The sequence below is a fragment of the Enhydra lutris genome, unplaced genomic scaffold, assembly GCF_002288905.1.
Source record: "Enhydra lutris kenyoni isolate GAN:26980312 unplaced genomic scaffold, ASM228890v2 scaffoldscaffold38, whole genome shotgun sequence".
In the NCBI taxonomy this organism is placed as follows: domain Eukaryota; kingdom Metazoa; phylum Chordata; class Mammalia; order Carnivora; family Mustelidae; genus Enhydra; species Enhydra lutris.
Window position 1 is genome coordinate 17,858,999 of NW_019154122.1, and position 13,365 is coordinate 17,872,363.

General features: G+C 65.3%; 1 protein-coding gene across 1 annotated transcript in view; it reads right to left on the reverse strand.

Annotated features, from left to right (window-relative positions):
- Positions 1 to 3,815: 3,815 nt before the first annotated feature.
- LOC111154804 (tumor protein p73) overlaps positions 3,816 to 13,365 on the reverse strand; it is a 47,420-nt gene continuing 37,870 nt past the window's right edge. The window contains exons 5-14 of the mRNA XM_022514723.1: positions 10,840 to 11,026; positions 10,360 to 10,475; positions 8,746 to 8,855; positions 8,239 to 8,381; positions 7,896 to 7,984; positions 7,267 to 7,391; positions 6,708 to 6,856; positions 6,282 to 6,420; positions 5,925 to 6,018; positions 3,816 to 4,894 (exon numbers count right to left, since the gene is read on the reverse strand). Coding sequence (XP_022370431.1) covers positions 4,556 to 4,894; positions 5,925 to 6,018; positions 6,282 to 6,420; positions 6,708 to 6,856; positions 7,267 to 7,391; positions 7,896 to 7,984; positions 8,239 to 8,381; positions 8,746 to 8,855; positions 10,360 to 10,475; positions 10,840 to 11,026 — 1,491 coding nt within the window. The 3' untranslated portion in view covers positions 3,816 to 4,555. The remainder of the gene's footprint in view (positions 4,895 to 5,924; positions 6,019 to 6,281; positions 6,421 to 6,707; positions 6,857 to 7,266; positions 7,392 to 7,895; positions 7,985 to 8,238; positions 8,382 to 8,745; positions 8,856 to 10,359; positions 10,476 to 10,839; positions 11,027 to 13,365) is intronic.

A 13,365-nucleotide genomic window follows, 5' to 3' on the forward strand; every position in this document is an offset into this window, starting at 1 on the left:
CCCTTCTCCTCCCGAGGGGCGGCGAATGTGCCGCCAGGCCTCCTCTTTTCCTTGTGGCACTACGTGCCGGTCGCTGGGATGCACGCCTTGCGGAGTAGCCGGTCTCCTTTTACCCAGATCATTGTTTTTGCCTCATGCAGTGGACACAGGAGACGTTTTTGTATATCTGTAGTGATTGGCTGTATTGCTCATATCCTACTTAAAAAAATGTTTCTGAACAAAGATACGGAAAGCACCTTGTGCTGCAAGCGTTACCGTGTTCGTTCCTCAGATGCTGCCTTTCTTCGTTTCCCATCCAGTCCAGAGGTGTGGGTGGGTTTGTCACTGGGGTTCCTGTCTCAGTGATGGGGTGGGGGCACGTTCCGCTCAGCCCTCCACAGTGGGCCTGGGATAGACAACAACTCTGGGAATGAACAGGTTTGGCTCAGAGGAGCCTGTGTGAATCAATGGGCCCAACCAGAAAGGTGGGGCTGGGGCCCCGGTTGGTACACCTAACCCCTCCCGGCCCCTCCTGGCTTCTCCAGACCCCTCTTGACCCCACCCCCTGGCCTCTCCAGACCCCTCCTGGCCCTTCCTGGGCCCCCCCGCCCCCGGCTTCTCCAGACCCCTCCTGGCCTCTTCTGGCTTCACCTGGCCTCTCCGGGCCTGCCTGCCTGTGGTGTCCCTGCGGAGCTCTCCCTGCCTCCATGAGTGCCAGAGGAGTATGGGGATGGCTCCATCTGGCCTTTGTGTGTTTTCTCTTCTGCTTAGTTTTAGCGTAATGTCTAAAAGACTTGGGCCCCCGCAGGTTGAGCAGACTCACGAGGCCTATTTTGCTGGGGCATCGCCCCGTCTCCTACAGCCCAGAAATGCAGAAAGCTGAGAACTGGGAGAACGGGAGGGAAGCCCGCGTGGCGTCTGGCCCGAGGGAAGCAGACGGAAGCTCTCTCAGTTTTGCAGAGAAGTGTGAACGTGCTGGATTCCAGGCAGCTGGGGGGCTGTTAGTGGTCTGCTCGCACCCCGCGTGAGCTTTCCGAAGTCGAGACCTCCGGCCGCCCCTTGGATGAGGGGTTGGGAGCCGAGGCCGAAGTGAGGCCCGTGAGGTCAGGCAGCTTTGCGCCGACAGAACCCCGCGTGGGCGCCCGGGTCTCCCCTGTGACCAGGCAGCCTGAGCTCGTGGCTCTGCGGTGCCCACGGCCTCATGCCACCTAAAACCTCGGAGAAGCGCAGAGGGGCTGCTGCAGGCCACAGCCCCCGCCTGTGGGGAGCCGCCGGCGCGTGTGCCGTTCTCATCCTGAGTTACTCAGAGACCGCCTTTGGAATGTGCTCTTTATTACGTTACAAAAACAAAATTACCCACAAAACACAGCTAAAAAAATAACACATTTTCCCAAGATTACATTACCAAAAAAAGTTAATATCATTGGAGTAGATCCATTAATACTGCTTGAAGAAGCATCAATTACATTAAAAACATGGGTGGTATTTTTTTTTTTTTTTTTTTTGTAACCTTAGAGCATTAAAGTGCTTTACCCTATGGAAACAGAGAAGTGGCCATCTGCATTTGAGACCTGTCCCTGATCCGTGCGTGGGGGGGCCTGGGCCATGGAAATGACTGCTCCCCTGTGGCCCAGCCCTGGTGACGAACTTTGCACGCAGCCAAGCCTGTGGGGAGCCGTGAGGGGCGCGGGTCCCCCCGCAGCAACGTGCTCTCTGGCCCGAGCCCAGGCCGGCCGGTGTCAGTGTGGGCGCGCGGCCCACCTCCCTCTCCAGGCTGCTTCCCAGCCAGAGCGTCCCTCCTGCCCCTTCGCCACTGGAAAAACCCCTGCCCTCAAGGTTTATTTGTTCTTGGTTTTCAAGTTCTGCAGACCCAGGGCCTCAGACCTGCGTGGTGTTGCTCCTCACCATTTGCACCGTCTCCTAAGCAGGCCCAAGTTCCTACTCAAGTGATTCTCGTGCCTTGTTCTCCCCAAAGGTGCTCACCCTCCAGCACAGAGAGAGGCTCCAGGACGGCATGTGTGGCCCAGGGCTCCGTGGGATGACCTCCTCCCTCCCCTCTTGATGTTCAGGGCTCTGCCTGCCGCTCTCCAGCCCTTTCCTGGGCACCCGGTGGGGCCCCTGTGGCATTTCCTGCTGGACTGGGGCCCACAGGAGCAGGCTGCAGAGACAAAGCCAACGGAGCCCTGGGCTTGCCCCATCCAGCTGGGTTCCAGCCAGGTTTGCAGACCCCAGCAAGTTGGGGATGAGTCCCCAGCACCTGTGGTGGAACAAGGGGGCACCACTGGGGAGCCCCAGGGTGTGGCCACAGGAGCACTTGCCAGACTCCAGCCCAGCCTTGATGCCCAAGGCAAGAGCACGACAGTGTACTTCTTTCCCCGGCCTCGCGGTGGAGAGGGGGGTGGGGGGGGCATGACATGAGAAAACGGTGGCACGGGCAGCCTCACACAGCCCCCAGTAGCCCTGAGTCTGCGGCCCGTGACCGTGGTCCTCTAGTGCGGCATGCACCTCCCTGGGGAGACGGCAGAGCCCCGTGCGCACGGAGCCCCCCTGGGCTAGGGATCAGAGTCTGCTGCCCGTTGGAATGAGCTGGTTCTGTTGCCCCGGTTGGCCCCTGCTGAGGGTCAGAACCTCCTGGTGCGCTGACAGCCCTGGAAGCTGGTCCCAGCAAGTGCACGGTGCGGGGCGGCGGATGACGGCATTATCCCAGACGCAGCCGCTCACATCCACACAAACGATGCTTTCGGTCAGTGTAGACTGGCCACAGGAACGGGCACGGCTTTCCAAGGCGAAGTCCTGGTCTGGAGGTGGCCCCCAGGGTGGGCTTGGGGTGGGGCTGGCCTGGGTTCTGTTCTGGGGCTCCCTTCCCCTGCTGGCCAGTCTCTGAACCACCACGCAGCAAGGAACATCCCCCCTTCTCCCAGGACAGACACGGGGGAGGGGAGCTGGCATTTTCCCACCCACTCCTGGTCCCGCGCGGAGTGGGACGGAGCTGGAGTCCTGGACGCCTGTGAACACGGGGCCTGAAGAGGAAGGCGCCTCCCACGGGGCTCAGGGCAGCCGGCACACCTAAAGGGAGCGAGGGCCGCGCGGCCACCTTCCCCGGCCTGGAGGCTTGCCTGCCTCCGTGGGGCGTCAGCGGGGACCCGCGCGGGAGGGGCTCACCCACGTTCCACAGGCGCGGCAGGGGCCGGCTGAGCTTGGGAACAGCCACGCGCTGGCACGCCTGCGGGCCTTTCTCCTGCCTGCTGGAACAAGGCGGCGTCTCTGGCCGCATGTCCTGCCGTGGACATGGTGCTGGGTCTGTCGTGTGCTGGCCACAACGGCTCAAGAGTTTCCTTGCAAATGAAAATGGCCCCATGCTGCCCCCAGCCCCCAGCCCGCTGCCCCCCGGGGGTCCTTGTGAAAGCCTGCAGCCCCAGTGCCTGCCTCAGGACCACCCCTAGGAGGACAGGAGGGCCCTCCCCAATCGGGGCTTCCTCGAGCCCCACAACGGGTGCACCTTCCCGCCCACTGCTCCCTCCGCCTGGGAACAGTTCTCCCCACAGCCCTGAGAAAGGTGACCCACTGCCCTGCCCCCAGTTTGCCAGCACGGCCAACGGAGCGGAGCTGTCCCACGTGGAGAGCTTCGCAGCCACACGGCAGGTGGACCCAGCCCGGCCCTCCACTGCCCCACCGCCCCGTCCAGCGTCGGAGTGAGAAGCTGCCCTCGCCTGGCTTGCCCTCTGTTCTAGCGCAGCTTTGTTTGTGCGGACCTGGGGAGCCAGGAATGCAGGTTGAACTCTGCAGGGAATATCAAGGATGAAAGCAAAAAATAAAATGAAAGCTGACCCGCCAAGTGCAAAGGGTATCGTTTTATCAAATATTGACAATTTCCAGTATTCCGATGAGCATGCTGTCCACGTCTGTGCCGTGAAGGTCGCCGAAGGGTGGCGGCTATGGCCAGTGGTATTGGCGTGGGTGTTGGCTGGTGGCCACTGACCAGAAGTGTCCTTGCCTCCCGGGAGGGACCACACACGTGGCAAACGCACTGGCCCCTGGGCCCCTCCAGTTCCAGGGAGATTCTGGTTTTCCTCTTTGGGCAGGAGGTGGAAGGTAGCTGGTTTGAAGAGCGAGGGACAGACTGACGCTCCAGTCTGGCAGAGGGACCCAGCCTTGGGCAGAGACAGGGTCTGAAGCATCGACCCAAAATAAACACGTTTTAGATACAATCCTGGAGCCGCTCAAAAGACATCGAAAAATACTTTGGCAGTCCATCAGCAGAGGGGATCCTCGTGTCCTGAAGGATCCCGCTGGGGAGCCGCAGAGCCCTAAGGAGGACGAGGCCCATGGTGGGTGACGCCAGCCCTCGGGAGCACCCAGGGCACAGGGCACAGGTCCCGCCCCGGCACGTCACGCCCGCTGTCCAGGGTGCTGCGGGGTGGGCCTCGTCCTTTCCTGCGGGCCGGCCTCCACAGGCAGTCTTGGACAAAAGCAAGAGGAGACAAAGCCAGGCTTCCCGGGGAGTCCAGGCCAGGGCCGCTGCTGGCCCTGCGCTGTGCCCTCAGCGGGCGCCCGCCCTCCTGCAGAGCCCGGCTCCTCAGTGAATCTCGCTCTCCGTGAACTCCTCTTTGATGGACTGTTTTCGGGACTTGCAGTCCGGGAGGTCGAAGCCAAAGTCGGCCCATTCGTCAGGCCCCGCACCCCCGCCCGGGCCCCCGCGGTTGGGGATGGTGATGGTGTGGCGCACGCGGAAGTGCACGGCCTCCATGACCCGCTGCCGCTGCAGCTCCCCGGAGCTGCCGATGGAGATGGTGGAGGCGTTGCTGCTGGAGCGGATCAGCTGCTGGGCGCCACAGTCGTGGCTCTGCTTCAGGTCCTGCAGGCCTCTCCAGATGGTCATGCGGTACTGGTCCGGGATCTTCAGGGCGCCGAGATCCTGCGGGAGCCGCGGGCCACCGTTAATGGCCCCGGCCCAGGAGCCCCCCACCCCCACCCCCCAGCGATGGACGGCGCCGGGCAGAAACGGGGCAGCCAGTGCCGCACGCAGGAGGCCATGGCCTTCCGTAACGTAACCGGAGAGCTGAGAAGGGGCGTGTGCGTGTAGGGGTGACGTCGCTCCTGGGCTCTGCGGACCAGCAGGCCCCGTGGGGGCCAGAGCAGATCACTCAGCCTCTGCGCCCTCCCCGCCAAGCCAGGCACCGGAACTAGCCCGGGCAGGAGTGGGTGTGGATGGGAGGGGAGGGCTTTCACGGAGCGACTGGCCCATAGCCCTGGGTGGGGCGCCGAGCCCCTGCCGGCCGCCGGGGGGCTGGAACCCCCTGGGATCTGGGGCTCCCGAGGCTTGAGCTTCCCTTGGCTAACCACACATTAGAGCTCAAGACAGCCCTAGGCTGCGAGCAAGTGACGTCTTTCACAGTTCAGGAGGGACTCCCTGCCGGTGTTCTTGTCCGACCCAGAGGTCGGCCATGGCCCTTTGCTTCTAGCCTGGCACCATCTGAACCCAGGACCCACCGTGGTTGTGGGCGCACAGCAAGGACTGTCTTGCTTTCTGTGGGCCTCAGTTTCTGCCCGTGTAAGTGGCACTCAGCTGCACCAGCTCCGAGACCCTTCTGGCTTTGGCAACTCTCTGTGCTTTGGGAACAGCCTGTCCCCCAAATCATAGGCAGCCGGGCCGCTGGGTCTGAGGGCGGCTTCACAGCCACATGAGCCACGCTCTGCCAGGGGCCCGGGGTGGGGGGTCCCATCCAGCCGCCGCCTGCGCAGCTGACCCCGCCCCCACCTCAAAGGCTGACTTGCTAGAAGCCAGACGTGAGAGAGGAGGTGGACTTGGTCTCAGAAGACGTGTTTTCCTGGACTTCCCCGCCTCCCTCCCTCGTGAGAGCAGGAAACAGAGCGCTGGGAGCAAGCAGAGGACGGCTGGGCCCTGGGCGGGGGCGCCGGGCTCCCTCCTGCGGGCGGGCTCCTACCTCGACGGTGAGGTTCTGCAGGTGGTAGACGCTCTGCAGGCCCTGGGACGTGAAGTACTCGATGCAGTTCGGACACCCCAGTCCCGTGAGGAAACTGCGGGGAGAAGGTGGGTGTGGACCAGCTCTAACTTCCAAGCACACGCTCGGCTGTGTGGCCTGGCGCCCCGGCCTGCCCACGGCCGCCCCACAAGCCCCTGTGTTTCACGCTCTCTCCCAAGCACCTGCTGGGTGCTCCCTCCCGGGCCCTCCCCTGCCGCTGTCTGGGCTCGAGCTGGCGCAGCGGATGGGCACGAGGAGAGGCAGGAGAGGGGCTGAGGTCAGTGGCTTCGTGGCAGGACCCAGCAGCAGGCCACGTACCTGACCAGACTGGGGTCAGCGTGGTAGGGGGGTGGTGGGGTGCAGTGGGACCCCGAGACCATGGACTGGGCACTGTGGCTGCCGTTCATCTCACTGCCGGTCGGCAGGGCGTGGCCATGGTTGTTGAGAATCCCGGGGCCTAGGCAGGTGGCAGTGGGGACTGTCAGGGCCAGTCGGGTCGGGCCTCCCTGGCTCTGCACGACTGGGAAGAGAGCACAGTACGGACCTCCCCGTGGCGGGGAACGGACAGAGGACTGTCCGCGGCTGTGCCTCCCGCCCGTGGACAGCAGCTGCCGGTGCGAGGTGGCCACCGACAGCCCTGAGCTGGGCGGCAGCGTCCGCAGCCGGACCCACGCTCTGCGCCTTCCCAGCCCGCTCGGGCCCCGCCCTGCCCGAGCCACGCACCCATGCGCCCCAGCTGCTCACCCATGGGCCCCAGGTTGGGCCCGGCCGCTGAGCCGTGCGGGGGCGGCTGACCCACCAGCTGGCTGACGGAGGGCAGCTTGTTGACGCCCCCGTGCGCTTTGTTCATGGGTGACAGGACGGGCCCATAGGGCGCTGGCTGCAGGTGGCTCCTGCTCGGACAGCAACAGCTCCTGGTCATTTCCCCGCGACGCCCCATGCGCTGGGCACCCCCTCCTCACCCGCGTTCCCACCCAGACCTGGGCCGGACGGCCCCCGCCTGCCCTCCAGAGCACTGAGGGGAGAGCTGGCCCTGCCGCGGGAACCAGCCGGTGGGGCTGCCGTGCTGAGCCCCCTCCCCACCGCCTCCCGGTCAGTGGACACTTAGGAGGCCCCCGTGGGAGAGGCGGGCCGAGGCCCAGACAGCGTGGTGCACGGAAGGCTCCCTGGAGGAGGGGGCACCAGGTGGGGGCCATGAGTACCTGCCCTGGCGGGGGTGGGGGTATGAGGGTGTGGGGGGTGGGAGGGCGGACTCATCCACCCTTCCGGCCGGGGGCAGCAGGGCGGGGCGGGGCGCACTCACGGCCGCTGCAGGAGCTGCTGCTGTTGCTGCCGGTACGCGTCCACCAGCTGCTGTGGCACCAGCTCCATCAGCTCCAGGCTCTCCTTCACCTTCATCAGGATCTCGAAGTTCTCCCGGCCCCGCACCTGAGCACGGACGGGGGACCCTTGGCACAGGGGCCTGTGGGGTCGCGGGGACCTTTCACGGAGCCCCCTAGCATGCTGTGGCCCGGGAGGCCCCCGTTCCCCAGCAGCAGGTCTGCAGCCCGGTGAGCGCCCACCATGCCCCCTTCCCGTCCCGGGGCTCTACACACTCAGGGTGCCGGGCGGGGCACGCACCAGAGAGGGAGCTTGGAGAACCCGGGGCTTATTGTGGAATCAGCTTCACAAAACAGAAGAACCGTCCCGGCAGAGCTCGTGGGCGCTCTGACCCACGCGGCGGCCATGGAAAGTGGGGTCACAGACACCGTGATCCCTGATGCACTGTCCCCTGGAGGGGTCCGCGCCCCCCACCCCCATCTCAGCAGGCCTTCTCGTGTGTGGGGGAGGGTAGCCCACAGAGTCGCTGCCTGGGAGCTGCTTCCCCCGGGCGCCCCGTCCGCTGCCCACAGAGCCCCGGGTCTCAGCCCGGAGGACGCCAGGGCCACTCACGTGCATGTAGTACACGTCCTCGTCCCCCTGCCTCCTCTTCTTCACGTTGGTGCCCAGGGCAGGGACGGCAGGGGGGCTCTGTTTGAAGGCTGCAAGGGGAGGCAGGCCACACGCAGGTCAGGCCCGCAGGATACTGCCACCCAGTGCAAGCTGACCCTCACGTGCGCGTGACCATGGACGGGCCTGGAGACCAGTAACCCATTCGAGAGGGGCCGACCCAGGGTGGGGTCCTGCCAGATGGCGCTGGAGCCAGGGCACCCCGTGGCTGGCACCCCCAGGCCGTCCCGCTCTGGCTGACATCCCGGGCCGCCCCCACGCCCCCGCCCCCGCCCAGGCTGCTCACCGCGCTTGCTGGTGGCGCCGTTCTTGGTGGCGCTCTCGCTCAGGGCCTGCTGCTCCCGGAAGTGGTCTTCGTCAGCCTTGCGGTCTCGGCCAGGACAGGCGCAGATGCGGCCCTCAAAGGACCGGCGGCCCAGCACCTGTCCGCTGGCGGGGGGCCGGGGGGGCACAGCCAGGATCATGAGCCTCAGGGGCCTGCCTCCAGCCCTGCCAGCCTTGCTCACCCTCCCCGGCCACCTCATCCAGGGGGCTCTCGATGAGCCGGTGAGGGGACGCCTGAGCTCCTGGCCGCTCTGGGACACCAGGTCCTCTGCTGTCCTCCTGAAGCCCAGCTCCTGCTCAGGGAGCCCTTGTGGGAGCCGGGGTGGGGCTAGGGGGCTCCGCCCCTCCTCAAACTCACCTCCAGGGCTAGCGCCATCCCTTACCATGCCCTGGATTCAGGTGCAGCCCCAGCAGCACTGCCCCAAGCCCCCGCTCCAGCCGCCCCCGCCCACGTGCCCAGCAGACTCACTCCCGGGTCTCCAGCGTGATGATGATGAGGATGGGTCGTCGGTTCATGCCCCCCACACAGCTGCTGTTGCACATGAAGTTGTACAGGATGGTCGTGAATTCTGTCCCCACCTGCACACAAGAGCACGGCGGGGGGTAGGGCCGGGCTGTCAGCGTGCGGGCCCCAGAGCACACCGGTGGGGGCTCCTGGGCTGGGTCCTGACTGGGGCAGCAGGGGTGGAGGCGGTCCCTGCCCTGTGGTCCTTTGCCCTCCACCCATCCACCTGCCTCCATCTACCTCCTGTCCTACCTCCGTCCACCCGCCTACTCACCGATCCATCCGTCCGTCCACCTTCTGCGCACCCACCCGTCCAACCCACCCACCTGCACGCACTCATCCACCGCCGTCCGTCCATCCGTCCATCCATCCAAATTATCCACTCCCACCACCCGCCCACCTACTCGTCCACCATCCAGACCATCCGTGCATCTCCCCGCCCGTCCGTCCGTCCATCCGTGCAGTGCACAGAGTGCCATGTGCCACCCGGGCTCCTGGCACAGAGCCCGGTGGTCTGGTTGCTCCAGCATCTCCCATAACACAGACTAGAGGTCAAGCCCTGGAGGCTGGGTGTGCGCGGCAGGTACACAGGTTTCTGTGGGCACAAGTGTGTGCTCTGCTTGCTGTGGGCTCTCCTGGGCAGAACGGAGCGCGGCCTTGCTCTGGCAGAGGGACGGACCAGAGCCATCCGAGTGGACCCCCATCTCCAGCTCTTGCGCCGTTTCCCAGGGAGTCTGTGGACAGCTGAGACATGTACCCAGGACTTTTGACCCCTGGGCATCCCAGGACCACAAATGGGCCGTTGTCATTGTCTCCCTGGGTCAGAAGATAAAACTCAGCCGCCGGCGTAGGCAAACCCGGCCTTTCTCGGAACTGCTGGCACATGGCAGCCACCAGGGGGCGGGAGAGCCCTGCTTTCCTGGGGGCTCCGGCTGGTGGGAGCGGGGCTAGGGAAGGAGGGACGGCAGGTGGGGGGCCTGGGGGGTCCAATTGGCCAGGTACAGGGATGGGGTTTGAGTGCGATCTGGGGGCCAGAGCCAGGCAGAAGAAAGGTGGGGGCTCCCTGTGCCCACTCACCCTGGGAAGCATGGTGCACAGGCTGGAGGGCTGCGACCCAGCCCCCCCCCCCCCCCTACCCCCCACCCCGCCTCCCTGCCCAGCCCCCCACCCCTACTTGACTCCACCGCCAGCGTTTCACGGCAGCTGGACCCTCACAGGAGCCCCTGAACCTGCTGCTGCCTTCAGGTCACAGCGGAGCCCCGGGGCGGGGGTGGGGGGCTCTCCACCCCACCCACCACCCACTCTGGCCTCACTCCTCACCTCCAGACCCTGCCTGCACCCTACCCGTCTCTCTCCCACAGCCAGAGAGGGCCCAAGGGGGCCCCACCTAGACCTGCGCACAAGTGGTCAGAAATGGGTACTGGCTGCCGGGGGGGGTGGGTGAGGGCAAGGAACTGCTCCCTGGCAGGCCTGGAGACGCTGGGGCCACTGGGCAGGCGGACGGAGGATCGGAGGTGACGTGACTGCTCTCTGACGGCCAGGCCCCACCCTGTGGCGGCTGCAGGGGCCCCCGCCTACCTGCGGGGGCTCGTAGGGAACCATGACGCTCTGCCTGCCCGTGACGGGGTCGTCCACGTACTGGGAGAGGCTGTTGCCCTCCACGCGGATGAGGTGGCTGGCTGGAGCAGACTGTCCTGCCGGGAGGGGACAGCGCTTCAGAGGGGTACCTGGCTGGGGTCTGGCCATGCCTGTGGCAGACGCATTGCAGCCAGCTGGGGACCACAGGGCCGGGACCACAGGGCCGGCCCCACCGGCCTCCTGGGACCAGCTGCCAGCTTTCGGGTCCCCGGAGTGCTTGGTCCAGCAGCCCACCGTCCTGTGGGCACCCATGTCCAAGGGCCCAGGTGCCGCTGGGACGTAAGGGGGCTGGGGAGAGGAAACGGGGAGCCCACACTGCCCACCACTGCTGCCTCCCAGCCAGGGGGGCGAGGCCAGCCCTCCCCTGGTCGGGGTGCCTGGTGCGTCCCGGCTGCTGGGCACAGGGGCTGGAGGTCTCACCCTCGTTGAAGTCCCGCCCGAGCTCATGGTTGGGGCAGCGCTTCACGACCTCGGTCACGTGCTCCGCCTTCTTGTAGACGGGCATGGCCCGGATGATGGTGCCCGGGGGCGGCGGGGTGGACACCTTGATCTGGATGGGGCAGGTCTTGGCGATCTGGCAGTAGAGCTTCTTCAGCAGTGGGGAGTACTGGTGGGGGTGGGGGCAGGGTTCAGGCCCAGCCCCAGCTCAGCGCCCCCAGTCCAGACCAGACCCCGGCCCTCCAACGACCTGCTGGCCCCTTCGCTGAACGCCTCCAGCCGTCCTTCCTCCAGGCGCCTCCTCCGGGCACCTCTCCCCCACTCGCTGGCACCTGGCCGGTTTGGGTGCAGGGAGCGCAGTGGGGCTTTCTGTCTGGATCTCTCTGGCTGGAGAGGTTAGCACCACTACGTCCCTCTTAGGGGTGAGGACAGTAAAGTCCGGGAAGCGAGAAGCTGCTGGAGAGTGGGGGCTGGGAGGCGGGTCTGCCTCGCCAAGCCCAGGTCTCCCCACGGTCAGCCTTCAGCTCCCGGACCGCAGTGGTCTAAAGGAGGGAATCTGCAGCATCGCATTTGTTTTCAAAAACCCAGAGTTAGGCTTTCCTGGCATTTTGATGAAAAACGTGTGTGAGACAGGCTGGGTGCCCCTGTGCCCCAAAGCTTCAGGAAGGAACTCCCTAGAGCAGCGTGTCAGAGGTTGAGCTCAGCAGCTCGGCAGGGGCCACTGGTGTGGGGGCCTCTGACCTCAAAGCTCCAGTCCCCGCCACTCGGGACCCTTTTCCAGGGAGGATCAGCGCCCAGGGGACCACATCACCCACCTGAGGACCCTGGCCAGCTCTCGTGAGTTCAGAGGTGACCCTGATGGTGGTCACAGGGTGCCCACTGGCTTCCAAGCGGACTCGCTTCTGGGGATCCATCCAGGCTCCTCATGCCTCCTTCCCGGAGGCACGTGTTCCTATCCTGACTCGCAGGACACTTCCTGTTCCCGCCCCTTAATCCCCATGCCCCCCACAAAGCCCCAGCGACCTGGAGTTGCCCATCACACCCCACTGCAGTGCAGCCGGGGAAAGTGTACTGAACCAGGAGGCAGTGTCGCACAGAGGCTTCCGGCTGGGGCCTGCCACCGCCATGTGCTGCATCGCAGCCAACTGGGGACCACAGACCAGGGCCTAGGGCTTACGGCGGGACCTGTACCCACCACGGTGTAGTCAGGGCAGCCGAGGCTGGGTGCCGGAGCTGCTAGCAAAGGCAGGGCTGGTCTAAGCCCCCAAGGAAGCTGGGGGCCCTGACACCCTCAATCCTGCAAAGGTAAGACCCCCACTGGCCACCAGAGCTCCCTCTCCGGTCATCAAGGGACACTGTGGACCCTCAGGGACTCATACCCTTAGCAACTTCCAAGTATACAAAAGACAAGGGGTGGCAAATGCAGGGCGATGAGGCTGACCCACAGCCTGAGACCAGGGGGACTCCAGGGCCCTCAAAGCCCTGGGCCCCACAGTGGGAGCCATCCCTCCCCTGACGAGCTGGCCGGGGCTCCCTCCTGGAAACACTCACCCACCCCCAGAGTGGAGTCCAAGGAGGCATGGGGGGGACAAGTGGGCTGAGGTCTCCCTAATGGCATCCTCGGGGTGCTGGGCCCCGTTCAACTTTCCTGTGGTGCTGAATTCAGTACGTGCCCTTCCCACCCCCATCACGGATGGGAACTGGATGCCCCTGGGGCTCACCTCCTCACAGGTGCCCCACTCACCGGGGTCCCCCGAGCCCAGCGCAGCCCGCCACCCCATACCTCAATACCTGAGACCCCACCTCTTGGGGGAGGCAGAGTCCCCAGACCTATTTCGAATGCAGGAAAGAATGATTCCGCACAGCCCTGGGAGGGGGAAGGGTGAGGCATGGCTGGGAAAGCAGAAAACAGGGCTGCCTAAGGGCGGGCTTGGGGGGCCACAAGGGGAGTGGGGGGCCGCCTGCTTGTTGTTGTGGGGGTCAGTCCTGCTTCCCAGGGGTGTCCGCTGACCTCTAGTATCCCCATCACTCCCCAAAGCACCAGGGTGGGCGATAAGCTTGGCACCCTGCCCAAGGACTGTGCCCAGAACAGCCCAGCCCAGCCCAAAGCAAACACCAGGTGCCAGTCCGTTCACACCCAGCTCTCTGGTCCATCCACAAGCGAGGCTTCAGAACGGGGCCCTGACCCTCACACAACGTTCAGGTAGTGTCAGGCAGGGAACTGCCTGGCAAGCATTGTGGAGGCAGGAGAGCAGTCACCCAGGGGACCTTCCTGGTGGAGGAGGGCCCCACAGGCAGCCATGAGCCTCAGCTGGATGGCAGGGACCTTCCTGACACGACTGATGACACGGTGAAGCCCGCAAGCGCTGTGGGGGGGCTCCTGCCTGCCAGGCCCTTCGACTCGCTAGGGAAGATGGGCTGAGCACTCCTTCCAGCTGCAGAAGGATCCAGACTTACTGGAGGCACCTGGAGACCATGCGGCCTGGTGCTGGCCTGACTCAGCTAGTG